The sequence below is a fragment of the Meles meles genome, chromosome 12, assembly GCF_922984935.1.
Source record: "Meles meles chromosome 12, mMelMel3.1 paternal haplotype, whole genome shotgun sequence".
Classification (NCBI taxonomy): Eukaryota; Metazoa; Chordata; class Mammalia; order Carnivora; family Mustelidae; genus Meles; species Meles meles.
In genome coordinates this window covers 31,302,654-31,318,798 of record NC_060077.1, presented here as the reverse complement: position 1 = coordinate 31,318,798, position 16,145 = coordinate 31,302,654, and the positions used below count along the sequence as shown (strand labels likewise).

The 16,145-nt window shown below is 41.6% G+C and overlaps 1 protein-coding gene across 1 annotated transcript in view; it reads left to right on the top strand.

Annotated features, from left to right (window-relative positions):
* PI4KA (phosphatidylinositol 4-kinase alpha) overlaps nucleotides 1–16,145 on the top strand; it is a 119,277-nt gene that overhangs the window by 18,976 nt on the left and 84,156 nt on the right. The window contains exons 3-8 of the mRNA XM_046025499.1: nucleotides 3,968–4,061; nucleotides 6,690–6,778; nucleotides 9,137–9,209; nucleotides 9,811–10,070; nucleotides 10,608–10,674; nucleotides 14,391–14,539. Of these exons, the coding sequence (XP_045881455.1) occupies nucleotides 3,968–4,061; nucleotides 6,690–6,778; nucleotides 9,137–9,209; nucleotides 9,811–10,070; nucleotides 10,608–10,674; nucleotides 14,391–14,539 (732 nt within the window). The remainder of the gene's footprint in view (nucleotides 1–3,967; nucleotides 4,062–6,689; nucleotides 6,779–9,136; nucleotides 9,210–9,810; nucleotides 10,071–10,607; nucleotides 10,675–14,390; nucleotides 14,540–16,145) is intronic.

Sequence of the window (16,145 nt, the reverse complement as noted above, 5' to 3'; positions counted from 1 at the left end):
TAATTAATTTAATTAATGTACAGCCTACTAAGAAATTTTGGTTTTTGAACTGTGTGAATAATTAGGTGGTTAAAGTGGTTATTGGTTGTTGTTACTGTGTTTTGTTTGGCTAGAAAATTAATTAAAATACTTTGTGAAGTAATTGTGTGCCCTCCAGAGTAGACTTGATTTTCAATCCAAGGTCAGATGTTCATTCAGATTGAGTTAACATTTTTTTTTTTTTTTTTACTTCCAAAAGGATAGTATTCTTTGAGATAATTCTGACATAATACAATCTTTTTTCAGATCTGTGATAGATTTCGGGGCGCCTGGCTGGTACAGTCAGTGGAGCATAGGACTCTTGATCTCGGGGTTGTAAATTCAAGCCCCATGTTGGGTGTAGAGATTACTTTAAAATAATTTTTTTTAAACATTTTATTTATCTTATTTGAGAGAGAGTGAGAGAGAAAGAAAGCCTGAGTGGGGGGAGGAGAAGAGGGACTAGGGAAGCAGATTCCCCGCTGAGCAGGGAGATCCTAGAGGACTCAATGACCCGGGTCCTGACCTGAGCTGAAGGCAGAGGCTTTAACCCACTGAGCCACCCAGCCACCCCAGTAAGGATTAATATTTTTGACAGAGTATTCATACATTTGAAATAGAAATAAGCATTTTAATTTTAGAGCAATAGTTTGAAAATTATTAGGTTGTTTGATCAAGGCCACATCAAAAACCAAAATTAGATGCATATAAACGGCATTTTAATTATTCTTTTTTTTTTTTTTAAGATTTTACTTATTTATTTGACAGAGAGAGACATAGCGAGAGAGGGAACATAAGCAGGAGGAGTGGTGAGGGAGAAGCAGGCTTCCCACGGAGCAGGAAGCCCAATGCTGGGCTCCATTCCAGGACCCTAGGATCATGACCTGAGCCAAAGGCAGACGCTTAACAACTGAGCCACCCAGGCACCCTCATTTTAATTATTCTTCCTATTTATTTACAAATGTGAAAAGAAAGAAAATTCCCATTTTTCTATTTGCAAAGTCTTATTCAAACTTAATATAATTTATAATATATAAATATAAATTTAATGTAAATTATTCAAATTTAATATAAATTTAATATAAATATAAACTTAATATATATTATAAATATATTAAATATAATTTAATATATAAATTTAATATGAATATAAGTTTAATTAAATTAAATATAAATTTAATATGAGAAACTGCTATTCAAATGTGTATTAATTGAAAATATCTTTGGCAAACACATTACTTAACAGATTTACCTATAAGTCCCTTATATTTGTGGTAGGCTTTTTAGGGTGGCAAGGAAGAGACAAATACAAGTTACTGTGGTGTAATTTGGGTCCCTGGTAAGGATTGGTGGGACCTGGGGTAGCAGCTCCTTGAGCAATGCAGTCTGCCAGTGCTTTTAGAAAGCCCATTGGCCACGCCAACACCAGGAGAGGAGTCCAGCAGGCTTCACCAGGCCCCTGAGCCCTAGCAGTCAGCTTTCTCTTGGTTACCTGTTGTTGATGTTCCCTGCTTCCAACGAGGATAGGCTGTGGTACTGGGCTCAAGCCCAGTCAGTGGGCTGTTCTGGCAGCAGCCATGGCCACAATAGCAGAAGTAGTTTACTGCTACGTGCTGCAAAAGCCGTAATAGCTTCTGCAATGAGAACACCTGGGGTCACTTCCTCTGCAGGAGGCCTTACACATCCTTTGGACTTTTGTGTCTTAATACACTGGGATCCTGGACAGATGAGCCATCTCCTTTATCTCCTTTATTGATTTAGAGGAAAAGTTGTTTTGTTTTGTTTAAAGATTTTATTTATTTATTTGACAGAGAAATCACAAGTAGGCAGAGAGGCAGGCAGAGAGAGGGGTAAGCAGGCTCGATGAGCAGAGAGCCCGACTTGGGGCTTGATCCCAGGACCCTGAGATCATGACCCAAGCCGAAGGCAGAGGCTTAACCCACTGAGCGACCCAGACGCCCCAAAGTTGTTTTGCTTTTGCTAAAGAAAGTTCTCTATTTGCTGTGATTATGTATTGTGGCATAAAAAACTACTCCTTAATATGACAGGTTGGTTTTGGTTTTGCTTTTTTCTTTCTTTTTTTTTTTTTTTGGTTTTGCTTTTTTCTCATGAATCTCCAATTTAGATGGAGTACAGAAGAGTCACTGTCTCTGCTCCATTCAGTGTCACCTGGAGTGGCTTGAAGGCTAGGGGCTGGAATCACCTGAAGGCTCACTGATGCACATGTGTGTGGGTTGATCCTGGTTATTAGCTGGGACCTAAGCTGGGGCGCTCAGCCAGAGCACCCCTATATACATGGCCTCTCCATGTGGCCTGAGCTCTGTCACTTCGTCACAGTGTAATGTCTGGGTCCTGAGGGCATGTGTCCTGAGAAAAAGCCAGATGGATGCTGTACTGTCTTCTTTAGCTTGGGAAGTTAGTCTCTTGAACTATAGTTGACCCTAGAACAACATAGGATTTAGGGGCACTGACCCCCCTGTGCAGCTGAAAATCCACGTATAACTTTTAACTCCCCTAGAACATAACTACTAATAGCCTACTGCTGACTAGAAGCCTTACCAAAAACAATAAAGCTAGAGAAAAAAATTTTTTTAATATTTTATTTATTTGACAGAGAGAGATCACAAGTAGGCAGAGAGACAGGCAGAGAGAGAGGGGAAGCAGGCTCTTCCTCCTGAGCAGAGAGCCCGATGTGGGGCTCAATCCCAGGACCCTGAGATCGTGACGTAAGCTGAAGGCAGAGGCTTAACCTGCTGAGCCACCCAGGTGCCCCGAGAAAATGTTATTTAGAAGACTGTAAGCAAGAGAAAATACATTTACAGTACTGTAAAAAATCCATATGTAAGTGGACCTGTGCACTTCAAACACATGTATGTTGTTCAAGAGTCAACTGTACTTTTTTTTTTTAAGATTTTATTTATTTATTTGACAGAGAAAGATCACAAGTAGACAGAGAGGCAGGCAGGAAGCAGGCAGAGAGGGGGGGGGAAGCAGGCTTCCCGCTGAGCAGAGAGCCTGATGCAGGGCTCGATCCCAGGACCCTGAGATCATGACCTGAGCCGAAGGCAGAGGCTTAACCCGCTGAGCCACCCAGGTGCCCTCAACTGTACTTTCTAAAAACACCAGAAGCAAGTCACTAAGGCAGCCCATTTTCCAGGGGAGGTGAATTTGACTCTACGTTTCTGTAGGAGTGTCACAGAATTTGGAACCATGTTTTCAGTATTACCACATGTTTTGTTTTGTTTTCAGTACTTCAGAACATCAAATAGAATTCCCCTTCTCAGGAGCACACTTACCTAACCCTTAACTGGAATGGTTATAACTAGGAAAACAACCAGAAGAGTCAGTCATGGAAGGTTCTGAAGTGACATGTTAACTGGCTAGTTTGGAAACTAGAAGAAAGTAGTTTTTGTATTGGCTAATTATGGCCATAAACTCTAATGCTTAGTTTGGGAGAAGCAAAAGGAAATATTAAATAGAAAATTAAGAAAAGAGGACAAGGGCCATGAATAACAGAAACATCACTAAGTTTAGAAGCTTGTGGCTGTGACCCTCCCTCAGTCTAGAGGATCTGATCCTGGGGCCCACTGAAGGATTTGGGGGCTCTCTGAACACTCTCGCTGAGAGCATTTTTGAGACTGTGTGCGTATATATACCTTTTCCTGCAGAGGTCATCATGGGGGCCCAGCCCCCAGTGAGGGCCAGAGCAAGGCTAGACATTCAGTGGCAGAAGGGCAGGTTTTAGCCCTTCCTGAGGCACCTCTGGTGCAGGCTGCTGGGATAACCTCCAGATGCCACCTGCTGCTGCCACATGGAAACAGGAAGGGTGCCCTGCCATGCAAACATTCGTCTTTGAGATGGTTAGGATGCAAATGCTTTGCTTTGAGGCATAGTACTAAAAAACTACCAGCTGCACATTGTATTAAATGTATTTTTTTTCTTTTTTAAGCACAAAGATTCTGTGGTTCCTTACCTTCTTCGACTGCTTAAAGGCCTTCCAAAAGTGTATTGGGTAGAAGAAAGCACAGCTCGGAAAGGCAGAGGTAATGTATAAATTTTCCCCGCAATTCAGGGAATGGCGTGTATGCTTACAGTCTGTACGAATCAACTGTTTAATCATATTAATGCATCAGGTACAGTGCTTCTAGCTAGTTCCACTCTTGGCTGTGAGACAACTGCCTGTCTGTAGCAGCATGGGTTGTGCTTACTCCTTGTTGTCCAGAGCCCATGGTCGAGGGGAGGTGGGGCAAGGCTGAGAAAACCAGCTTTGCATTGCACTCTGGGAGTGAACAGGAGCTTGGAGACCTTCAGGATCCTTTTCTCATGTCTCCTTGCCAGTATTGGTTCCCCTGCCCATCCCTGAACCAGTCTTTATTACCCTTAGATGAATAGGTTCACTCTTGGAGTGAATCCATTTCTCCAAATTGCATTGCTGCTACTCAAAAAGGAAGGATGTGATGGATGTCCAGGACTTAAACACCATTTTCACTGTAGATAGTTTATCATTTTGTTGCTGTTGCTGAGTTTTATTTAAATTTGTTATCTTTAAAAAAATGGTATCTAAGTTCACTATGTGCCAGGCATTGTGCTAAGCACTTCTAACACTGATGTTCTTAGGTATTGATTTCCCAAGACTCCCATATCAGTTTGGAACACCTCCAGCATTCTAGAGATCATGACCCTGGAGACCAAAGTTTTCTTATAATCTCCCTGTGTGTGGCCTGAGGCCTACCTTCAGACATAGCAGGGGGTTGGAGCCTATAAAGACAGCCCTTGTCCTTTTCATTGGTGGCATGGCCCCAATTTGTTGGATGGGCTCAGCTGCTAAAGATGGGTTTTACTGTTCTCATGAACATACTGCTTGTGCCTAATCCTTTTGCCTTTGGATTTCATCATTTCTGGTAACCTACTGTGCCTAAAACTGACAGACCCCAGATTATGCATGTATGCTGGCATTTAAGGGACTACAGTTTTTTTTCTTTTTAATTAATTTATTATTTTTTAAAGATTTAGAGAGACAGTGAGAGAGGGAACACAAGCAGGAAGAGTGGGAGAGGGAGAAGCAGGCTTCCCACTAAGCAGGGAGCCCGATGGTAGGGCTCAATCCCAGGACCCTGGGATCATGCCCTGAGCCGAAGGCAGACGCTTAACGACTGAGCCACCCAGGTGCCCCTACAGTTCTTTTATTGAAAGGTAGTTGGCAATACAATATCATTTCCAGACATATTAGTTCCAGACATATAACATAGTGATTCAAAGTTTATATACATTACAAAGTGATCACAACGATAAACCAGCTTTCGTCTGTCAGTCTGTCACCATACCGATTCATTATCTGTTACTGACAATATTCTCTATGTTTTACATTGTATCCTTATGTCTTCTTTGCTTTAGAACTGGAAGTGTACCTTTTAGTCCTCTTTCTCTATTTTGTCCATCCTCCCATCCTAAAGGACTACAGATTAAATAGAAAGCATTGCTAAAAAGTCAAACATCTCTCTCCACCACTGTTGTCTAATTTGGAGAGAAGCAGAATACCAGTAGAAGCTGATTCTATTTTCTTTTCTTTCAAAGCAAGTATCACTTCTATGTGCATGGACTCTTACTAGGATGAAAGTTTTAGCACTGTTGGAAACATTGTTAGAGATACATAAATCTCCAATTATTAGGCAGCATTTCACTCTTTTTTAGTTTTTTATTAAGGCAGTATGAATTACGCTTTTAAACTCTAGAGGAGTAGTTCTCAAAGTGCCATCTGGGACTAGCAGCACCAGCAGCACCTGGGAACTTTTCAGAAATGCAGATTCTCAGTCCCCACATCACCGCTACTGAATTCGAACCCAGGGGCTAGGGAAGCTGGCAGTCTGCCTTTTAATAAGCCTGCAGATGATTCTGATTACACTGAAATTTAAGAAGAACCTAGAGCTGCATCTTAAAATTATAGGTACAGAAGTGAACGTGTAACAATCTTTTGCCATGTACTATGAATAGATCTTGGTTAAATAGTCAATATTCAAAATTGGTTTAGTATTTAATGGTGATTAGACCTATACAGGAGTGATTTTGATATTTTTAAAGTGAATGCCATTGAAGCACTGGTTAGCTTTTAGTCTTTTAGGTACAGTGATCCCTTCCCGACCCTGAGGCCATGCTCCGGAGAACCTCCCTATGAAGAGGTCGGTAGTGGAAGGGCTTAAAAACCGATTAGAAATAGAGCAAATCTTTGGAAGCTCTTAAGATTTTCTCCACTTGTCAAAATAAAGCAGAAAAGAAATATATAAACATTTAATTCAGTTTAAAGTGGTAGTAAATGGGTAGCCTCCATATACCATCTCGTATACTCTATCAAGATTGGTTTCTCATCCTGGGTAGAAATCTAGGTCAGGAATAAAAAATGGAGACTGTATAATCTCAAACTATAAATTGGCCCCGAAACATTTAAGTTTATTGAACCAAAGCATTCTATTAAAAGAAAAGTTAAAGGTATTTCTCAGCAACCATGTTGGGCCCATAGCTATTCTTTTGAGGTTCACCTCAGTGAGGGCAACCATTCCTGTAAACTGGTCCCTTGGCAGGCCCCGTGAGAGAGGGAATTTGCAGATCAGATGGCCAGTAGAGGTGGCCCTGTGTCTCAGTGGTAATGATCTGACTCCCATCTGTGTGCCTTCCAGCCACCCTCCCGGTTGCAGAGAGCTTCAGCTTCTGCTTGGTCACTTTGCTGTCTGATGTGGCTTATAGGGACCCCTCACTTAGGGATGAGGTAAGTGCATGGTGAATTGGAGTGCATTTCTTTCTTTTTTTTTTTTTAAGATTTTATTTTTTATTTATTTGAGGGAGAGAGAGAAAATGAGCACAAGCAGGGGGAAGGGCAGAGGGAGAGGAAGAAGCAGACTCCCTGCTGAGCAAGGGAGCTCAATCCCAGGACTCGCAAGATCATGACTTGAGCTGAAGGCAGACACTTAACCGACTGAGCCATCCAGGCGCCCCTGGAGTGCATTTGTACACAATCAAAAAGAGTCCCAAAGTAACGAAAAAAGAAAAAAAACCCTTCGAAGTAATCAGGTTGTTTCAGTTGATTTATTTTGTACTAACACACCTAAGAAACGTTGAATACTTGCTTACAGTACTTTGCAGGTTACCCAGTGACCTTGTGACTATTTCTCATTTAGCTTTCCCCGTGGTCCTGTGAGGTCGGTAGATCGGCAGCAAAAGGCATATGCTCCTCACTTTCCTGACTCTCTGTTGGGGATTCATTCATGGAAGGGAATTATCTAGATAGTTGAAATTATATTCAGATTTTAAGTGCTCAGATTTTTTTCATTTTAGTTTATTTTGTTGAAATGTTACTTAAATGCCTTTCAGACTCTTCTCCTTCTTAAAGAATACAATCATAATCTAAACTTCAGATTTTTTTTTTTTGAAAATAAGTTCGTATATGCTGTTATCCTCAGTTCCTGCCAAGGAGTGCCGGGTGATTATCTATATGTTAAACGTTCCCAGCTAGCTATGCTTTTTGAGTTCTTGTATCTGTTTTTTAATTTTTAAAGTCTCTTTACTTAATCGAACTGTAAATTTGTTGAGAGTATTTCTGCCATTAATGTTCTTCTCCATCCTTCTTTCCTAGTTTAGGTTCTTTATTTATAGGTTGGCCAAAGAGATAACTAAATATATTAGAATTGTATATCATTATTTCAGAAGTTAACAGGCTATAAGTTAAGGGCTTTTTTACAAATAACATTTATCAAAACATCAATACTAAAGATGATGGCATAACTTTAATACATGAAATGGAGAAAGTCTTGCTTTTCAAATCTTCATATATTATTCAGCATCGTTTAACATCAGCAACATGTCAGAAATTTACCTTAATTAGGAACACGTCATAGGAGAACAATTTTATTCTCTTCTTTGCCTGGGGTTTCCTCCAAGACTGGTAGTAGAGGGAAATATGGTAGATGCAGTCTAGTTGATTTTCAACGAGGCATCAGAGAAACACCCTCCTGAAATCCTAGATCCAGAATACGGGCTAAAGGTCAAAACAATTTGGAAGGTTTGTGGAGCTGTCTGAACTACCCCAGAGGGTGCAGACCCAGCAGAAGCCTCCCCTAGCCTCCCTTCCACCTCTTACTATTTTTTTAAAAGATTTTATTTATTTATTTAATATAGAGAGAGAGATCCAAGTAGGCAGAGAGGCAGGCAGAGAGAGAGGAGGAAGCAGGCTCTCTGCTGAGCAGAGAGCCCGATGCGGGACTCGATCCCAGGACCTGAGATCATGACCTGAGCCGAAAGCAGAGGCTTAACCTACTGAGCCACCCAGGTGCCCTCCACCTCTTACTATTGAAACAAAACAAGCCAGGGCCATAAATGAAGATTCAGAAAGCAAGTTGGTTTCATTTGTAGATGACACAATGCTGGGAATCAGAGACCAGAACAACGAATGAAAGCTAATCCCCTGAGCTTTGGTGGCGTCAATGACAGGCAAAAAATGCCAACAGCATCAGTAGAGGTGTAGAAAAGATTCAAGTATTTTAGGTATCTGTAAGCTCATTGAGCCAGCAGAGTGAAGCAGCTGGCTAAAAGTTGACGTCATGTGGATGGAAGTCTAGAATATGTTTAGAGTGTGGTGATTACTCAGGGTGAGTCCCAGCATCCCTGGAATATTAATGTATTTTCCTGAGCACCACAATTTGAGACTGTTTCTGACACATGGGACTGCCGTGAAATCAGAAGCAGGCACTCAGCATCATAAAGCACGTGTAATCCTAAGGAATGGATTAAAAGAATTAGGGGTATTTGCCACAAAAAAGAGATTTGAGGGCCTATCACCTGTTTTTGGAATTTGGAAAAAGGAGTGGCTCCAAGGGCCAGAGGTCACAAGCCCCAGAGGACAATATTGGCCCACAGTTAGAGGGCACTCTGGACCAACCCAGGAGGGCCAGTTTCTGTCCCTGGAAGTTCAGCTGATTGACCACTCACCAGAGCTATCATTCAGGGATATATGTATCAGATATGGGTATGAATATAATGTGTAAAGCTCCTTCTAATTCTGAATGAATTTTGTGAGACTTACCTGATTTTGTTTATAAATGTGTCTTTTCTGTTTCTGTGACTATTATAGATTTTAGAGGCACTTTTGCAGGTTTTGCATGTCCTTTTGGGAATGTGCCAGGCCTTGGAGATTCAAGAAAAAGGTATGATTATAAATCTGAGGATTTTTTTTTTCTTAATGGCTTTGTGATTACTTTTTTCCTTTGCTTTTCCCAGTGTTCTTTTTTGTGCTTTACTGTTTGTGTACCTGGTGGATGAAACCTTCCTGTATTAGTTTGCCTTTATTGTGTATTAGCTGAAAGGTCACATGGGGGTGATGAGCACGGCTCTGCTACCTGAATACCAGGTGACCTTAGACAAGTCACCTCACCCTTTTTGGGCCTCAGTTTCTTCATTTATAACATGCCCAACTGCCTCTAGTGTAAGGCTACCAACATAATCCCAGGAGGACGACATATATTAAGTATAGTAAAGGTACCTGATAATAGGACTACCTGTGTTATGGATTTGGGTATACCATGCCTAGACTGAGACCTCCCAAAGAGAACAGCTGTGTGTGATAAAGATGTTGTCTGGAGTTGTTGTTCATGTCAGCCCTTGGGCCGACCTGTTGATGTGGCTTGTTTTGACCCACATTTGCTAGGGGGTGGGTTGTGAGATGTCAGCCAATGTTACAAGCTGGTGCAGCACAACTCGCTTCCGGGCAGCCTTTTGATACCGGAACATTTTCACTTTGTCTTCTAGAATATCTTTGCAAATATGCCATCCCATGCCTGATTGGAATCTCACGAGCATTTGGGCGTTACAGCAACACAGAAGAGTCTCTGCTTTCAAAACTGTTCCCCAAAGTCCCTCCTCATTCCCTCCGAGTCCCTGAAGAGCTTGAAGGTGTGCGGAGGCGATCCTTCAATGACTTCCGCTCCATTCTCCCCAGCAATCTGCTGACGGTGTGTCAGGAGGGCACCCTGAAGAGGAAGACCAGCAGTGTGTCCAGCATCTCTCAGGTGGGGCTGTGCGCCTGGGAGGCAGGCACAGAGGTCAGGTCTTCTTAAGTGCTCACTTGAAGAAAATCTCACTGGCGTGCTCTTCGAGGAAATTCATGAAACAGAAAAGGTTCTCACTGGAATTCTGTGTAATAATACATGGGCTTGCTTTGGTCTTTTAAGATTTATAAGTGATTTCATCTCCTAGTCATCTCCTAGTATTTTTTCCCTAGCAGTTGGGTGCTAAGCTCTGTTCTGAGTAGGAGACAGTTGGTACTTTAAGAAGTACATAATTGACTCAGGGAGACAAACTAAAGACACCAAGTGCTACGAATAATTCAACTCACTAATGAAGTATAAAATCTATGGCTAAGCACAAAGAAATTAGGGACATGGTATACAGTAGAGAACACTTAGCTAAGGTGGGCTTCAGGGAGGAGGTAAGGTGTGGACCAGGACTGGAGGTACAAACATTGGGCTGGCAGGGAGAAGCTTGTCTAAGGAGAAACTGACAGCAGTTTGGCCTTTTCTAATCTGTAAGATGGTTTTGTGTTTCAGGTCAGCCCTGAACGCGGAATGCCCCCTCCCAGCTCCCCTGGAGGATCTGCCTTTCACTACTTTGAAGGTGGGCTTCACCTTTCTGACAGGAAAATTGACGCGGTACTTGGAGAGCAGGTTCACTGTGACTTACCGTGATGTAAAAGATGCTAATAATAACACTCTACTGTCATGCATCTAGAGAGTCAAACTTTTAGAAAGCATTTACTCTCTATTTTTGTTTAAACTTAATTTTAAATTTTGTTAAACTTCTTAATTTTAAAATATTTCAAATGTGCAGTAAAGTGCAGATGATAACATACAGACCCTCAGGGCGCCTGGGTGGCTCTGTGGGTTAAGCCTCTCCCTTCGGCTCAGGTCATGATCTCAGGGTCCTGGGATCAACCCCTGCAAAGGGGCTCTCTGCTCAGCAGGGAGCCTGCTTCCCTCTCCCTCTCTGCCTACTTGTGACCTCTCTCTGCCAAATAAATAAAAATCTTAAAATATATATGTATACACAGACCTTCATGTGTCTATCATCAAAATTTTAATAAATTAACCTATGAAAGCACTGGTTTTCAGGTGGAAGTACTCATGGCGGGCCCTCCTTTTTTTTTGTTTTAAAGTCATTAATTATGTAAATAATATTTTTTTAAAATGTAATAATGATACAAGTAGTACTTTTTTATAGAGCTTTGTGGATCACAAAGCATTTTCACATAATTTACTGAATTAGATTCATAGGATAGCCCTGTACAGTGTCAGCCATGTGGTAAAATCGCCTCTACCTTATTTTCAAGAGAAGTAAGACTCAATTAAGTGATAGGTTAAGTGATAGGAAGTGGGGAAACCAGAATGCTATATCTATTCCATTTTTGGATCATGCTAATTACTTAAAGAGCATTTCTCAGTAGGATCTTAAAAGATGTGACAGGAATTAAAAGAAAAAAAATGAGGAGAGAATCTGAACTCAAATAAATGTGGGCAGCTTTGCCTAGAGTGTCTCTTAGCTGTGGAGAACGGACCCTGTGTTATAGTCTGTGTGTATGTTAGAATGTAAAGGCCAAGCTCACTCACTCAAAATCCTACTGCTCCCAGAGAGAACCACTTGTGGTTGACTGTATCCCTCCAGGCTTTATTTTATTTTAAAATTTTATTTATTTATTTGACACAGAGACAGACATATAGTGACAGAGATAGCAAGAGAGAGCACAAGCAGGAGGAGAGGCAAAGGGAGAGGGAGAAACAGGCTTGCCACTGAGCAGGGACCCCAATGCGGGGCTCGATCTCAGGATCCTGAGATCATGACCTGAGCTGAAGGCAGATGCTTAACCAACTGAGCCACCCAGGTGCCCTTCCCTCCAGACTTTAAACAACCCCTGCCACCTGTCTGTCCTTGGGGCATCTGAAGACAGTCATGGTGTGCCCTTGAAGGCTTTGCTTTCCCTGGTGAACAGCTCTTCTGATCTCTCTACTTATGGGCCCCTCTCCATTGGGACAGCCCTCCTTGGTGCACTTCCAGAGAGTGCCCAGGATTTGGGTGCACCCAGGTGTGGGCCACCCATGTGAACTTCCTGCACTCATCCAGCGGAGGCAGGCTGAGCAGGGCTCTGTGCGGGCCTCTTTGCTTCAGCGGTGAGCTCCGCTCCTGCTCTTGAAAGTACACCTCATTGTCAAGACAAGCAGGAAACACACTCTTCCTTCCTTTTCTGCTCCAGTACCTCCTGTTCGACTCTGATTTTTCTTTTGTTTTCAAGATTTCGTTTTTAAGTAATCTCTGCACCCAACATGGGGCTCGAACTCACAACCCCAAGATCAAGAGCTGCACGCCTTACTGACTGAGCCAGCCCAGCACCCCAAGTCTGATTTTTCTTGCAGTTGGTCTTTCTTCTCTTTCCAGGACCTTTTCTACAGAGCTGTAAGAATGTTTTTAAAGAGTTTAAAAAAAATGTTTTTAAGAGAGTTATTTCTTAAAAGCACAAATCATTTCTACCTTAAAAACTTTCAATGACTCCTCCCTTCATGAATCCCATTTCTTAGATCCTCGACTCTGCAGTCTCTGTCTTTTGCCTCCATCTCTACCTTAGTCCCTATTTCATGGCATCTGAGAGGCGTCCTCTAATCACAAACATTTTTTCTTTATTATTATTTTAAAAATAAGCTTGTATATACTTAAGGTATATAACATGATGATTTGATATACATATACACGGTGAATTGATGACTCTAATCATGTCCTTCTCACCATTATCATTTTTTTCTTTTTTTTTAATGCAGTGATATCACCTGAAATCTGCTTTCTTAGCAACTTTCCAGTATTTGATGCCATATTATTAAATATTGTCATCATGCTATGCATTAGCTCTCTAGACTTATTCATACTATTTAACTGCAACTTTGTACCTTTGACCAACATCTCCCCATTTCCCCCATCTCCCTGCCCCCTGGTAACGATTGCTCAGCTCTGCTCCCATGTATTTGACTTTTTTTTAAAGATTTTATTTTATTTATTTGACAGATAGAGATCACAAGTAGGGAGAGAGGCAGGCAGAGAGAGAGAGAGGAGGAAGCAGGCTCCCTGCCAAGCAGAGAGCCCGATGCGGGGCTCGATCCCAGGACCCTGGGATCATGACCTGAGCGAAAGGCAGAGGCGCCTCTGTATTTGACTTTTTTAAGTGTCCACATATAAGTGAGATCATGCAGTTTATTTTCTGTCCATGCCTGGCTTATTCACTTCACGTAATGTCCTTCGGGTTCATCGATGTTGCAAACAGCAAAATCTTTCTTAAGGCTGAATAATACTCCTGTGTGTGTGTGTGTTTATCCAGCACTTGTGAGAGAATATGAGTAAATAAATACTTATGAATAAATATACATATCTGTGTGTGTGTAAATACATTTATTTATACACATTTGACATACACACAGACACATACTCCTTACCTTCTTCCCTACCTGCTTAAACCAGCTTTGTTCTCACTCTTTCCTCATTCATTCCCTCCTTCAGTGATCATTTATGATGTTGGCCTCCAGTGTCTCATCTGCTCTCCATATTATTGCCCATCCTCTTTGTAAGTTGCCTGTTTGCTCCCATGGGACCCATCCGCCTATAATCAGGTCAGCAGAACATCACTAGCATCATAGAAATACACACCAGTTTTGACACAATCAGAATAAACCCAACTCTTTGCCTTTTCTGTGATGCAGGGCTTCAGAAAGTAATAAAATTTATTATTTGTTTTTTAATGGGCTGGTAATTGTCTATCACTATTTAATACGAAAATACTACAAACTTAACTATTTTCTAGTCGTGGTCTTCTATCATAGATAACTTTCAAACAATTATAGACTTTTGGGGTTCATATTTATTCATAAGTATTAGATGATTGACTTTATTTTTGTTCTTATTTTGAAACCTCTAATAATGTACATTTTTGTTCTAATTTTGGTGGTGAAATATCTTGGGGTCCTGAGGACCTGAAACTTACATATGTCAACCTTTAGAAAGATGTAATACTTAAAAAAAAAAGATGTAGTACTTTTTTTTTCTCTAACTACATAAAGTTATACTGTCTATGTTGAAAATACTAGGACACGATTATATCTGAGCTTTGATGTGAAACACTCTCAAATCCAAAGATTTGAAATCCAGCCTTTACTTGTTCATTAAAAAAAAAAAAAAAAGAATTGGTGTATAAACAAAAGCAAACTCTATGCCTTTGTTGGTTGCTGAGGGAAGCAGCTTGAGGAAGTATCCTGGTCGTATGTGACCGTGATTGACTTTCTGGTTTTCTTCCCTGCCAGTCTCGTACTTACCTGATGGGAGTGCCCTGGAGCCTGATTACTACTTTTCCACCATCAGTTCCAGCTTCTCAGTTTCTCCTCTTTTCAATGGCATCACCTATAAGGAGTTTAATATTCCACTAGAAATGCTTCGAGAACTCTTAAACTTGGTAAGGAAAACATCCGTGGTTAAACAGAGCCTGTGTACCTCAGTCAGTAAAATCGCTAGTGGTATAAGCATGGCTTTTGTTTTGGTTTTTCTTTTTGTTTTGGTTTGATTTTTCATGGAGAGAGAGAGATCAGTGAGTGGTCGGGGAGGGGCAGAGGTAGACAGACAGAGAAAAGGAGAAAAGGAGAAAGAATCTCAAGCAGACTCCATGCTGAGCGTGGAGCCCAACACAGGGCTTAATCTCACAAGCCTGAGGTCAGGACCTGAGCTGAAATCAAGAGTCGGATGCTTAACTGACTGAGCCACCTGGACGCCAAACCCTGGTTGTTTGTTTGTTTTCCCAAAAGAAAAACTAGGAGTTTTTCAGTATTTCAGAATATAACTTAGAAGTCATAAATTTTTGATGGAAGAAGGAGAGAGTAACACCTGAAGTCATTTGTGTAATGTTTTCATTGAATCATTTTAGCGCTCATGTGAGAGAGGCAGGGATTCATCCCCGTTTTAGAGGTGAGGCAATCAGTGCCAGATATATCAAGGATCCATCAGCAAAGGGCAGGGCTGGGACTCAGCCCAGGGAATCTGACCCCAAGTCTAGTTCCTTATTGCTCCGGACTCCCTCCCTTTGGCTGATATTTTTAGATCAATTCAAAACCTTTTTTTTTTTTTTTTTTTTCATATTTGGATACCTTGGGCTGACCTCTGAGGTGGCATCAGAGAAGTCATTGGTGCTGTTGTCCCAGTTCTGAAATAGATGGGTCCCTGATCCAGGGACTCTGAAATTGTTATGATTGAGCTGAGTTGCTTTGAGACAGAGTCAAGTGGGTAGATAAGGATAAAGATGCTATCAGGGACAGACTCTAAAAATGAGACTTTCATCTTTGAAAAGAATGAGAGGGTCTCCCTCAGTGTGGAGTGTGAACAGAAATCCCTGCAGGAGCTGGTTTTAGGCTGAAGATGTATGAAGACATTAAAGCAGGGGCACCTCGGTGGGTCAGTCAGTTGAGCATCCGACTCTTGATCTCAGCTCAGGTCTTATTTTTTTTTTTTTTAAGATTTTATTTATTTATTTGATAGAAGACACAACGAGAGAGGGAACACAAGCAGAGGGAGTGGGAGAGGGAGAAGCAGGCTTCCAGCTGAGCAGGGAGCCCGATGCGGGGCTCGATCCCAGGACCCCAGGATCATGACTCGAGCCGAAGGCAGACGCTTAACGACTGAGCCACCCAAGCACCCCTCAGCTCAGGTCTTGATCTCAGTGTTGTGAGTTCAAGCCCCTGAGCTGGGTTCCATACTGGGAGGGGAGCCGACTTAAAAAAAAAACACAACAAAGCATGAAAGCATTGGCAATAATTAATGAGGATAGAGCCACAGTCAATTACTAAATAGCCTACAGATGTTTTTGAAGTTGCTCTCGAGAAGGAAAACTCTCCCTAAACTGCTCCTCCCTGTTAGTGTCCCAGACCGAAGGCCTGGGTGGCCTTCTCAGATGGTCAGGTGACTTTTCCTAGTATCACGTCAGAAATCCCAACTGAAGGCTGTGTGTTTCACACTCTTTTATAAAGGTGGTTCTTTTTCCCAGTATATTTTAACTTCTCAAGGTTAGCTTC